This window comes from Paroedura picta, chromosome 1, assembly GCF_049243985.1.
Source record: "Paroedura picta isolate Pp20150507F chromosome 1, Ppicta_v3.0, whole genome shotgun sequence".
Taxonomy (NCBI): domain Eukaryota; kingdom Metazoa; phylum Chordata; class Lepidosauria; order Squamata; family Gekkonidae; genus Paroedura; species Paroedura picta.
Genome location: NC_135369.1, coordinates 108,036,202 through 108,053,716, shown reverse-complemented (window position 1 = coordinate 108,053,716; position 17,515 = coordinate 108,036,202). Strand labels below are relative to the sequence as shown.

General features: G+C 42.7%; 1 protein-coding gene across 4 annotated transcripts in view; it reads left to right on the top strand.

Moving 5' to 3' along the window:
• Window positions 1-17,515, top strand: part of PDE7B (phosphodiesterase 7B) — a 251,800-nt gene that overhangs the window by 108,649 nt on the left and 125,636 nt on the right. For all 4 annotated transcript variants that reach the window (XM_077351958.1, XM_077351950.1, XM_077351936.1 and 1 more), the window contains exon 2: window positions 15,547-15,607. In XM_077351958.1, the coding sequence (XP_077208073.1) occupies window positions 15,601-15,607 (7 nt within the window). In that variant the 5' untranslated portion in view covers window positions 15,547-15,600. The remainder of the gene's footprint in view (window positions 1-15,546; window positions 15,608-17,515) is intronic.

Genomic DNA, 17,515 nt, shown 5'->3' with positions numbered 1-17,515 from the left:
CATCTTCCAAATATAAACTTCTCCCTCCACATTGCTTTAGACATTAGTCTCCTTGCCTCTTTGATCACTGGCCACATTAATTTGTTTCCAGATTACTGGCAGCTCTGATGCTGAAAGAGGTATGAGCCCTTAAAACAGTCATATTGCTAGCAAAATGTAAATTTTCACATAGTGAATTTAATACTGCAATGGATGTTTCCTAGTGTACTCACACAGGAGGCCCTGTTGGGTTGTGAAATACCACATAAAACACTAAGAAAACATTATAAACCCAAACCATAACTTTGTTATCCTTTCGCTGGACTACATTACATCCAGATGGAAAAAGCAGCTTTACTAGGAGGTTTCTTTAATGTTGGTGGGGGTTTTGTTTGGACATAAAGAAAGGCTGCTTTTAATGTCTGATCTTTCTGAGGTTTATTTGAATGAGGGAATGAAATGATATCACAGATCTATAAAGGCAAAGTTGTAATACGTTCTACTTTTCTTCTAGAGATATCTCATACTTTCTTCTCACCTGCTTCAGGCAAGCTTATCTGTTCAGATAAGAGGAAACATTAAAATGATAAAGTTGTAAGGGTCCAAATCGTTGCTCACATGAATGTACTTGAAATGACTGGGCGTAATGTATGTTTATGGAAAACCCCAGTCGTAGTCAGTTCAAGTGTTCCTGTTCAGTCATCACTTTAAAAAGTTACAAATGACGCTGGATGCTCCAGAAACAAGTCTTACAACACTGGGCCATCAGTGCTGAGCCTGCTTTATGCTGATTGGGTTCCGAGAAAACAAACAGAGCTCAATTTAGAACTGATTTTTTACAGACTGTATAGCATTTAGCTCAGTAAACTGCATTAAATTTGAAATTAAGTTTGATTGTTTGTTTATGTTATTTATAGTCTGCCTTTCTCACTTTGGGCTCAAGGCAGATTACACAGACCAAATCAATGCAATCAACAGGGTGGGACATTCAATAAAAAGTGCAATAGGAATAAGGGTTGTGGAAGCAGCCAGAAATCTAAAAACAGAACTGAAGCAAAACGTAAGTATCATCATGACACAATAAGTGATGTAAACATTACATAATGGGAGCCTACTTACAGTGAGCCATACGTGGTCTACAACCCCTGGGATGGATACCGGGACCGGTCCGTGGATTAGTCGGTACCAGGCGTGGCTCCTCCTCGTCATCCTCCCCGACTGCTGCCTCAGGGACCGCCCTGCCACTCTGCTGCCAGCTCACTTTTGGTGCTCTCTGGTGGCCATCATGGCTGGGGCTCCCCCTCGGCATGGCACTGCGCAGCTGCTGCTGGCAGCGCCCCCCAGAGGGCGGTAGGAAGTCAGGGGCACCGGTGGATAAGCAAGTGGAGCAAGGCTCAGGCAGCGGTGGCAACATCCCTCGGCAAAAGACTATCCCCCCCAGGCCTCAGTAAAATTGTCAAGCGTTGACCGGTCCCTGGTGATAAAAAGGTTGGGGACCACTGGACAGTCCCTAATCATTTATCCAAGTAAGTTGCTAAACCATTTTGTACAGTGCAACACTATTACCTGTGCAAAAAGGCCCTCTTGAATACTTCAATTTTGTATGATTTATGGAAAGCTAAGAGAGTGGGGACCTTCCTGACTTTCCCAGACAGGCCATTCCATAAGGTAGAGAAGACAATGGAAAAGGTATTGTGTATGAACAATCCCCCTTCAAGGATCGCTGCCTTGCCATGGCAAGGGGGCTTGCGTAGCTCAGTGAAGCTATGAGCTATGCCGTGCAGGGCCACCCAAGATGGACAGGACATAGCTGAGAGCTCTGACAAAAGGTGATCCACTGGAGAAGGAAATGGTAAACCCAATGGACGTTCAAAAGGTTTCAACATCAAGAAAACAAAGATCATGGCATCCGGCCCTCTCAATTCCTGGCAAATAAATGGGGAAGAAATGGAGATAGTGACAGATTTTATTTTCCTGGGCTCCAAGGTCACTGCAGATGGGGACTGCAGCAAAGGTGGCCAGGTGAGCCATATCAAAGTAAGGAGCCATCTTTCAGGCTAGGCTGATTTGGAAGAAAGACTTTTTTAGAGCTGCATTAATTTGCTTCACCACTGGTAACTCTGGGTCCAGTATAACCTCAAGGATCTTAATTATGTCAGCAAGGATCAATTGAACTCTAGCAAAAGTGGAAAGTACAACATCATTCAAGATCTCTGCCTTCCCAGCCAGCATAGCCTCTGTCTTTTCAGGCTTTAATTTCAATTTATTCACCTTAGCCTATTTACCACAAGAGCCAGGCCACTATTCAGAACCCCTACTGCATCACCAGGGGATTTGGATAAGGATGTGTAGAGCTGGCCCTTACATGGATTGCCCAGGCTAGCCCAAACTCATCGAATCTTAGAAACTAAGCAGGGTTGGCCCTGATCTATACTTAGATGAGAGCCCACCGAGGCTGCTATACAGATGCAAGCAATGACAAACCACCTCTGAAGGTCTCTTAGCGTAAATATCCCATAGGGTTTCCATAAGTCAGCTGCAGTGTGACAGAGAGAGCTGGGTATCATCCGCGTATTGATGGAACCTCCCCCAAAGCTATGAATGATTGTTCTGCCAGCACCATTACATTGCTTCCATGCTGGTCATTTTAATAGACCTCTTCCTGAGTTTGATGAACATCAGTTGTTTTGCTTCTTTTTGGTTTTTCTTCTCTATAACTGAGCAAATAGGAGAGGTAAAAGGATATGCTTGCTCTTTGTGCATGAAAACACAGCTGTCATCACCTGGAAAGGCCACTAGCTGCAAATGAAACAGGATGTTATGGGAACAAATTTATCCTTTTGTAAACTTCTGAAAAATTAATTATGTAAAGAAAACAAACAGATCCATTGATAGGATCTTCTTCATTGATTCTTTGAAAAATACCGGGATGTTTCTGATCTAACTGTGCTAAATACACATCTCAGATGCCCCCTGGAGGATATGCTTCATATGCTGCTGAATCGTGTACACTAGCGGTCCCCAACCTTTCTTAGGTCAGTGACCGCCTCCGGGGTGAGGGGAGAGCCGACGGCCCGGGTGCTGGGAAAACGTGCACGCGCAGTTGCAGCACATGCACATTTTCGCCACTGGGTGGCGCTAACGTGCATGCATGCAGTTGCCGTGCATGCGTGTTTTCGCCACCAGGGAGCACTAACGTGCATGTGCAGCAACTGCGCGCATGCGCGTTTACGTCACCGGCGTGCCGGCGGCTGCGCCTGCCTCTTCTCTTCCTTCTCGCTGCGGGCGGGGGGAGGCAGGTGCGGCTGCTGGTACCCGGTACCATGGCCTTTGCAGCCTAGCAGCGGGCTGCGGACCGGGGGTTGATGACCCCCAGTGTACACTGCAGATCTAGCATATTCTAGCAATATACATCTCTGAGCATAATAGCAGCCAAGCAGTTGAAGTGCCTAGAGAAAAAGACTTTAGGGAGAGGGCAACAGGGAATGAGGAAGCCATGGACTGCTTAACTATTTCCCCACTAGCTTCTTTGCTCCATACTGCCCCCCAAGCCTCCATATATATGTTAGCAAAGAAAAGTACCCAGCTTGCTGGGGGGTAAACGGTAATGACTGGGGAAGGCACTGGCAAACCACCCCGTATAGAGTCTGCCATGAAAACACTAGAGGGTGCCACCCCAAAGGGTCAGACATGACCCGGTGCTTGCACAGGGGATACCTTTACCTTTTTAAAAGGAAAAGTGGCTACTAATCTCTAGTTTCATGTATATTATATTATATGCATAGAAGAAGAAGAAGAAGAAGAAGAAGAAGAAGAAGAAGAAGAAGAAGAAGAAGAAGAAGAGTTGGTTCTTATATGCCGCTTTTCCCTACCCGAAGGAGGCTCAAAGCAGCTTACAGTCGCCTTCCCATTCCTCTCCCCACAACAGACACCCTGTGGGGTGGGTGAGGCTGAGAGAGCCCTGATATCACTGCTTGGTCAGAACAGCTTTATCAGTGCTATGGCCAGACCAAGGTCACCCAGCTGGCTCCATGTGGGGGAGCGCAGAATCGAACCTGGCATGCCAGATTAGAAGTCTGCACTCTTAACCACTACACCAAACTGGCTCTACACCAAATAAGTCCAAACACCGCAGAGTGGGGTGGTTGCCCATGACCCCCTGAAATAACCCATACTTATCAAGGATCCTGTGGTTTCCATTCATATGAAATTATCTTTGAACTACTGTGTTAAACCTTTGAGCATACAAAATTGGATGCACTTTCTGAAAATTTCTAATGTACATTTATAGCATGGGATAAAGAAGTAGTTGCTTTCATACTAGTGTGTAAAGACAAAACAGATCTGCATTGTTAACAATCAATCTGTTCTTGTTTTCTTCATTTGGAGAACTTTAAAACACTATTTTGGGTCACTAAGTTTGCGATGAATATCATGTTCAGGTTTGGGGGGGGGGTGTTGTTGTTGTCTGTAAATAGTCTTTAAGTTTTGTGGTTAGTATTGTTGACTGCCCCATACAACTTTTTATGCCCATCCTTATATTTTTCAAAATGTATACAGAGGGGATGTGAAATTCAGTTCTAGGAAGTAGTTACTTATTTATGATAATTGAATCATTATTCCGTGTTATATGGTGGTGACTGATATTTAAAATAAAATATTCAGTTTTGCTTGCGGTAGGGGGGAATAGATGTTTGGTAGGAGTCTGGTTCCCCAAGACTTGTATCAATTTATAGAAGAAAGGGGCTGGGGGTTTTATTCCCTGCATTTCACTACCTGAAGAAGTCCCAAAGCAGTCTACAAATACCTTTCCCTCCCTTTCTCCATAACAGATATCCTGTGAGGTAGGTGGGACTGAGCGAGCTCTGCAAGAACTGCTCTATGAGAACAGTTCTAAGAACTGTAACTATCCCAAGGTTAGCCAGCCAGCTGCATGTGGAGAGGTGGGGAATCACACCCAGTTCTCTGGAATAGAGTTTGTCACTATCAACCACTAGCCATGCTTGCGCTCCAAATGTTACTGTCTTGAAACAAAATTTGCAAACAGAATCATATTACCAGCAAAGAGGGAGCTTCAGCTTTCTTCTTATGCAATTTTACTAAGCCAAAATGGTAGTGAAAAGTGCTATTTGCAGTGCATATATAACCTCATCATGGGGTAGATAGTGCCCCTGTGCCATTTCAGTTAGGGAAAATGGCATGGAGAGGAAGGCTGAACTCCCTTTCCTACACAACATGGTCCTGGTCCCAACGGGGCTCTGGCAAACCTGCAAACTTTCTTGGAAATGAATAATATTGACTATAAACTCTTACAATTCGGGTTTGGGGACCCCCAGACCAGACTTATGCAAAATATCACATCTAGTGCAGCCCTTAGGTATATTTTCTCCACTGGTTTAAGAGGCATGCTTGCCTCACTTGAGGGCAAAAAACATTGGCACAGACTTAGTATTGTGATCTGCATGAAAACTCAGATATGTGCTTCTCCTATCTTAAGCACTGCTTGAGGATATTTCTAAATGCTTTCAGCTGCTTGTTCAGTACTGGCAAAATCTGAACCTCTCAGACCCCCCCCCCCCTTTCTTTCTCAATACTCCTTATTATTTTGTGGCTTCAGATGGCCTTTTGGAAAATGGTTACATTTTGATGTTCGGATTTTCATTCGACACCAAAGTTTTTTAATTCCATGGCCTGCTTTACAATTTTGAAAACTGAGGGAATAAAATAACATTTGATTGTTAGTTTCACTTGCAGAAGCATCTCATACTGGAGATGCAATAAGTCCTTTACAAATACTCTTCTGTTCAAAGTAAATTACCCATTTGGTCACATGTTGGAGAGGCATCCCACAAATATTTGAGTCGTGGTATTTGTAGAGAAGATATGGATTCATTATAGATGCTACTGTATATAGCATGTTGAATTTTTATTTATAGATGTGGGCGCACTTACTTTAAATTGTTGGCCTTGGGCAAATAACCAAAAATTTCTTAGTAAGTAAAACCAGAATAAAAACCAAGGAGAAGGTGGTGTGAGATTAGATTGAACACAAAACTCAGTATGGGCTTCTGAGTGTCCAATAATTCCATTTAATGTCTTGATATTGAGTCTTTACAGCTAACACTGAATGTATGTCATTTGTCAGTAATATTGAAGCAATGCCGTGAAGGTTTCCTATACTTTCTATATGTTCATTTCTGTATAATGATGAAACTGATGGATGGACGGTGGCTATTTGTGGCTTTTTTGTTTTATTGTGAAACACTGAGCCCATATATTCCACACATCTCACAGGCAATTAAGTCATGTCTACAGTAATCAGTTCTAAATTAATATAACCTGGGTGTTTTACCTAGTATTCTGCTCTTGTTATGTCATGACATTGCCAGCATCAGCATGTGATCCATTGCTTGTATGACAATAATTGTCATGTATGAAGCACTAGCAAGCAAAATGGCCAGTTCCCCACATCAGCAGGGCCCTGCCTGTTGAGAGCAGTAGCCATATGTTCAGGCCTATTGGTGCTGTTCAAAGGTCAGTGGCAATCAGCCTTGATAACCAGCCAGAATGTGTGGTCATCAGAATCTTGCCCTGCCTCCAACAGCGAACAGGTAGCATGTTAGCAGTCCATCAGAGGCACCTGAATTGGCTCTGATGCCATGTACAGAAATGAATGTGCTGAGTTGGTAGGATTACTAACTTCTAGGTGTGGCCAGGAATTACAACTGTTATACAGACTACAGATATCATTTCCCCTGGAGAAAATGACAGGGTGCAGAGAACGGGATCAATGGCATTGCAGCCCTGCTGAGCTCCCTCCTTTCCCCAAACTCTACCTTCTCTAATATCCACCTCCACATCTCCATCCTGTAATTGGTGGCCCTAACCGAGAAGAAGATCTGACAGTTGTGCCTGCAGGTTCAATTCCCAACCTTCATGTATTCATGATGCACACAATAAAAAACAGGAAAGCAGTACCAGTCCATAGAGAAACAGAAGGAACAATGTGCAATTGATTAATTTATTCTAGAAATTCACCTGCTGAGCTTCAAGATATTTGTAGGATTGCCAGCTCTGGATTAGGAAATATCTGGAAATTTGAAGATGAAGCTTGAGGATGGCAGGACTTGTTGAGAGAAGGGACCTCAGCAGGGTATAAAGCCACAGAGTCTTCCTTCCAAAGCAGCCATTTCTTCCAGGCAAACTGATCTCTGTAGTCAGCTGTAATTCTGGGAGATCTCCAGGCCCCACCGGGAGGCTAGCAGCCTTGGGTAGTTTCCTGCCGTTTATATAGAGGCCTGCATCCAAAGGCAATGCAGAGGGCACCTGGTGCAGTTCTAATTTCCATTCCTAAGCATTGCTTTCTACAGAAACAAACAGTTGCATATTTTGATGTTTGGTTATCCTCTCCACACTAAGGTTTAAAGCAAATAAACTCTTCAGCTTGAGTTTTCTTTCTCTGCTATGAAATAAAGAAATGTTCGTGCTTCATGAGTCCCACTCCACTTCTTTTACATGCAGATGACGCAGTAATCTTGTCTAGAGTGAGCCTAATTTGCAACTTTCAATCATGTACAGATTACTGTAGAGACAATCAACTAAAAATAAATTTTGAAAAACAAAGATCATGGTTTTCGCAAAGACCCACTAGATGTTTCTCATGAAAGTAAATGGCAATCATATAGAACAGTTAAATTACCACAGGCACTTAGGCATAAACTTTACTTACAAAAAAAGGTGGGCAAAACATAGGGAGAAAACTATCAAAACTAGGGTTGCGCACTCCGGCGTGCTTCGGCTGCTTTGGCCGAAGTCATCTCACAGAGATTAGAAGATCAGGATGCTATTAGGCTGTTCTACTAACAGCGTATGTTCTTCCTGTTTCTGGGATATTCCTTTAATACACAAAAGCATGCCCTTGTATCTCTAAACTTTGAAGGCCACCTGTTAAAATGAACATTCCTATTAGCTTGCCTAAACTTCTTTCCCTCAGACTTGACTCGAGGTAGATTTTTAAAGATCCCTTCTCAAGAAGACACTGTTTGCATAGGCATAATGTCCCTGACACGTTATACCACTTGGGCCGATTCCGCATGGGGGGAAAAAGGCTGCGAGTGCAGTCATATGGAAATGGGGCTAAACCCTGCTTCCATATGATGCAGCTACCAGGCAGGCCTCCTCCTGAGCCTTTGTGGATTAGGCCCTCAATTATCCCCGGCAAAGAGAACGTGGATACTTCCATGTTCCCTTAGCCCTCAGCAGGGGCCAACAGGGCCTGTCCCACGGCAGATCCATGTGGATAGGGACGAGTTGAGCCTTCAAGGCCCGGCTCCTTCCTGCCCCACGGTGGCCCACAGCACATCACCGTGTTGTAGGGTGGACCAGGGCATTTACTTTTATTTTTCAGGAAGGTGGGATTGCGTTCCATACACTTCCACCTTCCTGCGAAATGAAATCCCCCCGGAGCCCGCTGTTTGAAATGTCCACAGCACATCAGAGACAGCTCATTAATAGAGAAAAATTCGCTATATGAAAACCGCATCCCTGTATCGCTTTACTCAGACCTGGGCCATTGATGGATAACATCCAGTTTAGATAAGATTGCCATCCGCTCATTGGGGCCTGAGGATACCCCAGTTTGGTGCCCTTACCCCTGCTTCAGGGGTTTGAGAAATCAGTGAAAATCTGGTAATTTTACCATAGAGTTTTGCCCTAAAACCAGCGCATCCCTTCCTCTGACGTCACTGACATCCCAACGTCACTTCCGGATGATATAGAAATGTCACTTTTTTCAGGCTTCTTCCTTCTAAACCTTCCCCACTCCTGGTAAGTTCCCGCTCATCCCCTGGTGGCTGATCGAACTGACCTGGCAACCCTAGGTTTAGAACTGTAGCATGAAAGGCACATTAGAGAAGTGCAGGGCTGCTTCTTCCCCACATGCTCTTCAATGGCTGCTCTTGAGGCTTCATTCTTCTTGTCTTGGGCCTGCAAAGAGATTAGTGGTTCCCTCTGTCAAGGCTTCTCTCACTTGTTGCAGGCCCGACTGACACAGAAGAAAGAGTTTTGACCCATATCTTTCCAACCACTTAACAGCTGGTCAAGCCCCCTCTTTATAATACCTCCTAAAGGAGAAATTCTAATATGCAACTTCCCCTGAAGTTCTGCCAGTAGAGCTCTAGGCATTCTCTCTCCTGCTGCAGGCCAGACTGACTGAGGGGGTAGGGCTCCGGCTGTTGGTAATATGTGAGCAGCTTTATTAACTGCCCATAGTCTGTGAGCTTTTGCTGCCTGGGCCCTAAAGTGTAAACCTTTTAACAGAAATGAGATAATATGCTAAAATGAAAATGACAAGGGTGGCATGTAGTTAGACTACTTGTGTCTTATGATACCCAATGTAGGTTGTCCCATCAGAAGGAGAAAGGAGTAAAAGAAGGAGGTATGATGTTGAAGGGGGGGGGAGGATTGGGAAGAGCAAAAGGCTAGAATTGAGGAATAAAAATCACAGGAAAGGAGGTGCCTCAGTTTGGATGGAAAGGGCTAAAATTTTAGATTTTAGTAATAGTGAATGAAAAAGAAAATTAAATGGCAATGAAAGGAATATGTGTTTCATCTAAAAAAGTCTCACTGTAATTTCCAAGAGGAATATAGCAGCTATCTTTCTACCTTTGGCACCAGTGAACATCAATGTGTATCTTTCAGCCCAGGAAATTTTCTATTCTGTTAAATGAGAAATCAGTAGGAATAAAGAAGCCTGTTAAATTCTGTGAAATGGGGAAAGGAAAAAATGATTTTCTTAACCAAACAGTGTAGTACTGTACACTACATTTCCTCCTGCGGTAAACCAGAGCAAAATGCATTGCATTCTTGGAAAATATTGAGTGAGCTCACCAGTGTAGAGAACAGCCTTGACTCCTCAAAGCATACTCAAGGGATGAATCCATTTTCCAAGGGAAGTCTCCTATTCAGTTGTTGAAAATTTTACCAGTCCAGTTTTAAGTACCTTAGAACTTTGGTACTATGATAATTTCTAAAGGCACCAAAAAGACTAAGACTGCTACTGCTGCTGCATAATTAAGTGTAGCCACTGAGACTTTCAGGATCCGTCTTTTGAAAAAATTGTCATATTAGTTTTGGTTTTCAATCCAAATTGTAATCTGGATTAAAGAATTCAAAAAAGTAGACTCTGATATGTCTTCTTTAAAAAACCAAGCATACAAAGAATGTGATACCACTTACTTAACAGTCCAAAATGGGAAAGGAATAGATGTTCCTTCCTAATAATCTAGTTACTATGGAGACTAGACTAGTGTGTTGCTTCTGCATAATTTGCTGTTCTCATCCCTACTTCCTACTTCTCTGTTAATAGAAATTGTGTATATGCGTGTGGATTTTAACAATGAAATAGTCAGACTGCTATCACAGCCCTACATGTAGATAAAATATTTAAAAGGAATTTCCATAAATTCAATAATAATAATCTCTGAAAGAGCCTTCCCTTAAAAACATACTGGGAAGGCAAACATATTAGGATTTCAATTGTTTAATATATTTTTCACAACCTGTTGTTGTTGTTGATGTTGATTTATAAATTACTCCCCTCCCCCCGGACGCACGCAAGGCTCAGGGCAGTGGAAAACATATTGAATAGACATAAAACAATGCAGTAAAATCACATGCAATAAAACATTTAAATCCATCCTTCTAGTGTTCCAATTTTGCCCAACTAATATCATTGGCCAGTTGTGCTGGTGTGTTCGGGAGGGCTCAGACCACAGATGGTCTTGAAAGTCAGAACCAGAACCTTGAACATGATTTGGAATTCAATAGGCAACCAATGCAGGTGCTGGAGAGCAGGTCAAATATTCGTCCCCCATTTGGACCAGTTGCAGTTTCCAGGTCAAGGTTGAGGGAAGACCCGTGTAGAGTGAGTTACAGCAAGCCAGCCTAGACCATCGCATGGATCACTGGCTAGGTTTTCTGGGGTTAGGTAAGGGGCTAATAGCTTCAACTGATGAATATGGCCAAAGGCCTAGCAAGCTACCTCCGTGATCTGCACCTCTATTGCAAGGGAGGCATCAAAGATCACCCCAAAATTCTTGATGGAGTGCAGAGTTGTTAATTGCATCCCACCAAGGCTGGGGAGTTGCACTTCCTCATCTAGTTCTTTCCTACCCAGCCACAGGACTTCTGTATTTTTGGGGTTTAGCTTCAAGTGACAGTGCAAGAGGCATTCTACTACTGCCTCCATGCGTGTAGCCAGTGGGTCGGGGGGGGGGGGATTTGGCTGTCCATGAAGCAGTCGATGCAGACTTAAATGGACTCCGGGGAATAGTAGAGGACAGGAAGGCCTGGAGGATCATTATCCATGGGGTCGCAATGGGTTGGACACGACCGCATCTAACAACAACAACAAAGGATATAGAGCTAGATGTCATCAACATATTGCTAGATGTCATCAGCATATTGCTGATAACCCAGCTGTGCAAGGTCAGCTGCCCTAGAGGACGTATTAAGATGTTAAATGGAGAGAAAACTGTACCTTGAGATACCCCCCATTGGAGTCTATAGAGTCCAATTGTTCCTCCCCAGCTAACTTCTGTCCTCAACCTTGGAGACAGGAAACCAGCCATTGTAAAGCTGACCCACCTATCCCCATGTTGAAGAAGTGGCAAGGGAGAAGCTTGTGATCAACTACATTGAATACTGCTATGAGGTCTAGCAACATAAGCAGTGCCAACCTGATTTTGACATCATTTATATCTTGCCTTTCTCTCCATTGGGACCGAAAGTGGCTTGTGTTGTTCTTCTCACCTCCATTTTATTCTCAAAACAACCCTGTGAGGTAGTTTAGGCTGGGACTGCATAATCAAGGTTGTCAGCAAATTTCCAGGGGTGAGTGGGTATTTGAATATGGGACTCACAGATCCTAGTCTGACTTTAGCCACTACATCACAGTGTCTTTAATAGAACAAGAGCAAATAGACTATTACATTTTCCAAAGGTTAAACCTGAAGTTAGCTTGGATGTAGTATTAACTGCTTGCAGCTGCTTAAACCATAGATTTTTTTAGCCATAAAAGTGTGTGCAACTTTGATTAGTACACTATGTGGACCAGGTGAAGCCTCTAGGTTGACCAGTTCTGGCTGTTTGCCCTTGTCTTGTCATCATCCTGAACTGTACTTCAAGTCTAGGCTGTGGTACTATTAATCAGCTGTATGCTGCTAAATGGTATATTTAATCAGTATAAGGAGCAAGGAGTCTAGGGATGCCTTTTCTGATGCAAAACTGACAGTCAACAGAGTTTCCTCCTTCACTCTAGTTCTAGACAGATAAGTATTACAAAGATACAAAAGGATAACATCTATCTATCTATCTATCTATCTATCTATCTATCTATCTATCTATCTATCTATCTATCTATCTATCTATCTATCTATCTATCTATCTATCTATCTATCTATCTATCTATCTATCATCTATCTATCTATCTATCTATCTATCCATCTATCTATCCATCTATACCGCCCATTTCTTTGCAGCTCTGGGCGGTTTACACTGAACATTATATAACTTACATGGAACGTTCTACAGGTTGTAACATCAAAACGACTTTCAATAAAGCATCAAAAATATGAGGTCTTTCAGAATAGTACAAATACATGCCCAACATTGTTCTTGATTTTTTAAAAAAATCCTTTGCTATAGCTGTCTTTGATGATGCATGAGCTTATCTTCTGAGGTCCTTGGAAGCCTGATGGACACCTACCAGGGACTGAACTTCTTAGACTGGACTGCAGAATCTCCCTCCATCTGTCAGACATCTCTTTCACTGGGTATTCTTTGACTGTTAAAGTACCTGGTTATTTACCTAAACTTTTGGTCTCATGTGACTATCTGGACATTGTAGATTTGTTGGCAGTATTTGAGTTGATGAATTGTATTGCTATTTTTTCACTTTTGGGTGAGTAGCTTTGTTGTTTTTAAACTTGTTTTTGTTTTGTTTTAAATTTGCTGCACTGGGGACTGAAAATGGTTGAGAATCATGGCATTTTAAATAAACTTAAATAGAAATCAACATCTGGTATTCATGTGAAAGTCAGTGATGACAATTTTTAAGCAAAAGCCCCACTACACCCAGTCTTTTCATTTATCTAAGTCATTTTCTGTGTCTACTTTGATTTTTATAAATACAGAAAACAAATTTGAACATAACAATGTATAATAATTTCATTTCTTACTGCACATTCAATAAATTGTATAATGGTGTTTTAAAAATTGTTGTCTAATATTCTTTACCTTTGTTGATTCTATTAATTCACAAAAGACTAGATAAAGTCTGTGATGCAGTTATAGCATTTTAATAGCTTTCATTCACATTAGAAAACTTTTACATACTTTACAGCACCATAATCCAATAGTAACTTCAATTTTTCTCCAGTTCTCACAAATACATGAAATTGTTCAAGCTTCTCCAATTCTATCAGAAGGTAGAACCTCTCTGCCTTTGCACTGGAATGCATATGTAGAGCTGTCTCACATAGTCAAATCAGTCCTTGTACATGTAGGAGATTTACATTTGTGCACTGGATTTCCAAAGAATATACAAAAATCTTATAAAAGGTAAAGGTAAAGGTATCCCCTGTGCAAGCACCGAGTCATGTCTGACCCTTGGGGTGACGCCCTCTAGCGTTTTCATGGCAGACTCAGTACGGGGTGGTTTGCCAGTGCCTTCCCCAGTCATTACCGTTTTACCCCCCAGCAAGCTGGGTACTCATTTTACCGACCTCGGAAGGATGGAAGGCTGAGTCGACCTTGAGCCGGCTGCTGGGATTGAACTCCCAGCCTCATGGGCAAAGCTTTCAGACGGCTGCCTTACCACTCTGCGCCACAAGAGGCTCGAAAAAAAAATCTTATACATTGGAGTAATTACATTGGAGTAAAAAATCTTATACATTGGAGTAATTATGCATTTAATGTTGAATGCACTTTAAAAAGAGATTTCTGGTTGATATTCTATCTACCAAACGGTTTCCAGTCACATATTGTGAAGAAATTGTCTTCTGTCACCATATATGATTTAATTGTGGCCTGCTCTTGGATTCTGAACTAAGGTTATATATCAGTTGTTATTATTAAACCATAGCATTGCTGTTCCGATTTTATGGTCTTGTTGGTAGATGAAATCTCAGCAGGCTTCCGTTCTCCAAGTTTTCCAACTATATTTTGCACTTGAACATACTCTACTTTTAAAATCTTATTGAAACCCAGATTGGGGTTGCTAGGATCCCAGTCTGTGGCCCTGCTCTGGATGGCCCCTGCTAGGGTGTAAACTGCACGGAGCTTTTACTCCAATCCCAGGTCGATTCAGTCCCTGCCCTCTACACAGAATGCGATTTCTGTTTGGATTTGGGGCGATTTAAAATTTCCTTCTGCAGCAAGAAGGATTGATCCGGAGTGACTCTACCTTTATTGTGCGATATCTTGGAGTGCTTTTAATGCTCAATATTTTTCAAATCCGGATTGGGAAACTAAGCTCCATGGGAGAGAACCTTTGATAGGCCACACCTGGTCATGTGACAAACTTGCCTTAAAGGAGAAGCCCCTAATTTCTCTCAACTTCTGTCGGTCCTGGAGTCTGCACTTACTTTGTTTATTCCATTGTCAGTCCTGTTGAAATCAGATCGCTTTGAACTCGGATCTTCCTCTTCCCCCTCCCCATTGAAACAGGAAAGTCTTCTGCACGTGGTTAGGGAGTTCAGAGTGGGGGGGGGGAAAGCCAAGCCTCTTTCTTTCTTTTCTTGAAGAGGGGGGAGAGGAGCCAAGCTTCTCCTTTAAGGCAAATTTGTCACATGACCACCTGTGGCCAATCACGGGTCATCTACCACAGATGAGAACCCCGATTCAAAACAATGCGATTTTATAATATATTCAGGATTAAAAGCACTCTAAGATATTGCACAATAAAGTTAGGGTCACTCCGGATCAATCCTCGCTGCAGAAGGAAATTTTAAATTGCCCCAAATCCAAACAGAAATCGTATTCTGTGTAGAGGGCAGGGACTGAATCGATCTGGGGTTGGAATAAAAGCTCCGTGCAGTTTACACCCAGGTCTCTGGATGGAACCTAGGAATCACCTGGAATTATTTCTCATCTCCAGACTAAAGAGATCAGTTCCCCTGGAGAAATGGCATGCTTTAGAGGAATTATACTCCACTGAAGTCCTTCCCTGCCCCAAATTCCACCTACTCCGGGCTCCACCCCAAAATCTCCAGGTATTTCCCAACCCAAAGATGGCAGCTTTACTACTAGGGTTGGCAACTCCAGATTGGGAAATTCCTGGAAATTTAGGAATGAATATTCAAGAGAAGAGTAGGAGTTGTGAGAGTGTTATCTTTTCTTACTTATTAAGAACTTTTCTTACTGGATGGCTTTGGCTTCTCCAAAGTTCTCTGACTGCCAAATAGCCACGTGGAAAACAAAAGCAATCAAATATGGGAGGATAAAGAGGATTAACTGTGCCTCTGCTGAAAGAACCTATATTAAGCATGTTGCTCTTTTTCTTTCCAGAGGTGTGGAGAAATCTCATTTGATAGTCCAGAGCAGAATGCCAAATGTGTTCGCATGCTAGGTAAGTGCCTTCCATTCTCATAACCTGGTCCCATCTATGTACAGAAATATGTACTGTTTTCACAAGGCAAAATAAAACAGGAACAGTGTCTAGGGCTGTCCTGGAACTTCCTGGTGACTTGTGGAGGTTCTTTGGGAATGACAGAGCTTATAGAGCTGTGACTTCATTTTGGGATACCACATCCTGGTAACCCTAGTGATGGCACAGTAGAACAGGCTTTCTCAATCAGGCAGTTTTGAAACCCTGAGATTTCTTGATGGCCCTGGAAGGGTTTCCCGAATGGGAGTTAATTAATTTGTTATATCTTTTTCAAAATTTGTGAAATATTTATTTAGTAGTTTGACTATATATGGTCATGTTGACCTGCCTTCTCCCCCCCCCCCAATGGCCGGTGATAGCCTGGAGTGGGAGGGGAAGGGGACCCGTGTGTGTGTGTATGCACAGCTATGCTTCCCAACCATATTCTGTACAATCACGCCTTGTCTGGGGCTTCTTGAAGCCTGAAGAATGTTTCAGGGGTTTCTCAATGGTAAAAAGGTTGAGAAAGGCCATCGTAGAGACTCAGAATTTTTCCAGCAAAAGCTTTTGTCTGTCAGCAGAAGCTTTTGTGTGTCACTGAGTGCTTCGTCATATGCATGACCTGTATATCCATTAGGCCAATACATTTACATTAACAACTGAAAGGTGAGGGAAATGATATTACTAGGGATACCAGCTCTGGGTTGGAAAATATCTAGAGATTTTGGAGGTAGAGGCTAGGAATAATGCCATACAGTTCATGCTCCTAAGGAGCCTTTTTCTCTTGGGGAACTGATCTGGGTTATCTGCATATCATTGCAATAGTGGGAGGTATCTAACAAGCCATCACAATGTCCAGGTGCTACCTGGAGGTTGGCAATCCTAGATATTAAAAAGGTAGGCCAGTTTAAAACATGATGGAATCAAAAGAGTAATTTCTTTATTCAGAATGCTTAAGGAAGCACCACTCCAAACTGCTGTTAGATAAGCAAAGCAGGATTAATTTTTTCTAAAACTAATTTGGGAAAGTTTAGGCAGAAATACGAAACAGATCAAGACTAATTTATAGAAGTGCTAGGAGCAAAGCCCATTGCATTCAGGAATACAACGAGCACTAGATTGGGGGAGGAGTGGGGTGGAAGAACTATGCGGACGGCCTCTTCCTCCCCCCAGAACCTGGAAAGGCTGTTCCCCTGGGAAGGGAACTCATTGGCAGGGGCAGCTCTCACGCAGCAGGGATCTGCAGCTTCTGAGGGAAATGGAAAGAGGAGGGAGTGGTCAGGGGTGGGGGATGGAAGGCGATTGGCTGGCTGCTGGACAGGCAGGCAAGCCAGTTGGAGGAGGAGGCATTCAGGGGCGGGAGACCCTGAGTAGGTGCTAAGTGCCACTTAAGCCATGAGACCAGCTCCTCCTCTAAGCCTTTACCAGAATTATTACGTGAAACAGATAAATTAATTTCATGAATATATGGAAAGGATGTGTTGTGCAAGATATTGGCATAGTGATTGAGAAATCCAAAGTCCTTCTTGAGCCCTGGTAGGGAAATAGTCTAGAATTTATTAATGAATTCTATTTGAGCAGTGGTACACTGGATTCTCCTTTTGGCATTCTTTTTTAAAGAAAACAGTGCATTTTAGATCAGCAAGAGTGCCTTGGAAAATTTCAACTCACCGTTTTCTGAATTGTGAGATTTTAAATCTCATATTTGTATTCATTTATAGACAAACCTGACTTTTAGAAATTCCACCCCCTCCATCCCTAACCCGATATATTGCCTAAAGGATATGCACTTCATAGCCTGAAGTGAGCTTTGTCTCACAAAAGCTTATGTTGGGGTAAAGTCTGTTAGTCTCTGTGTTGGCACTCCTGTTTGCTGCTAGTGTTGCTACC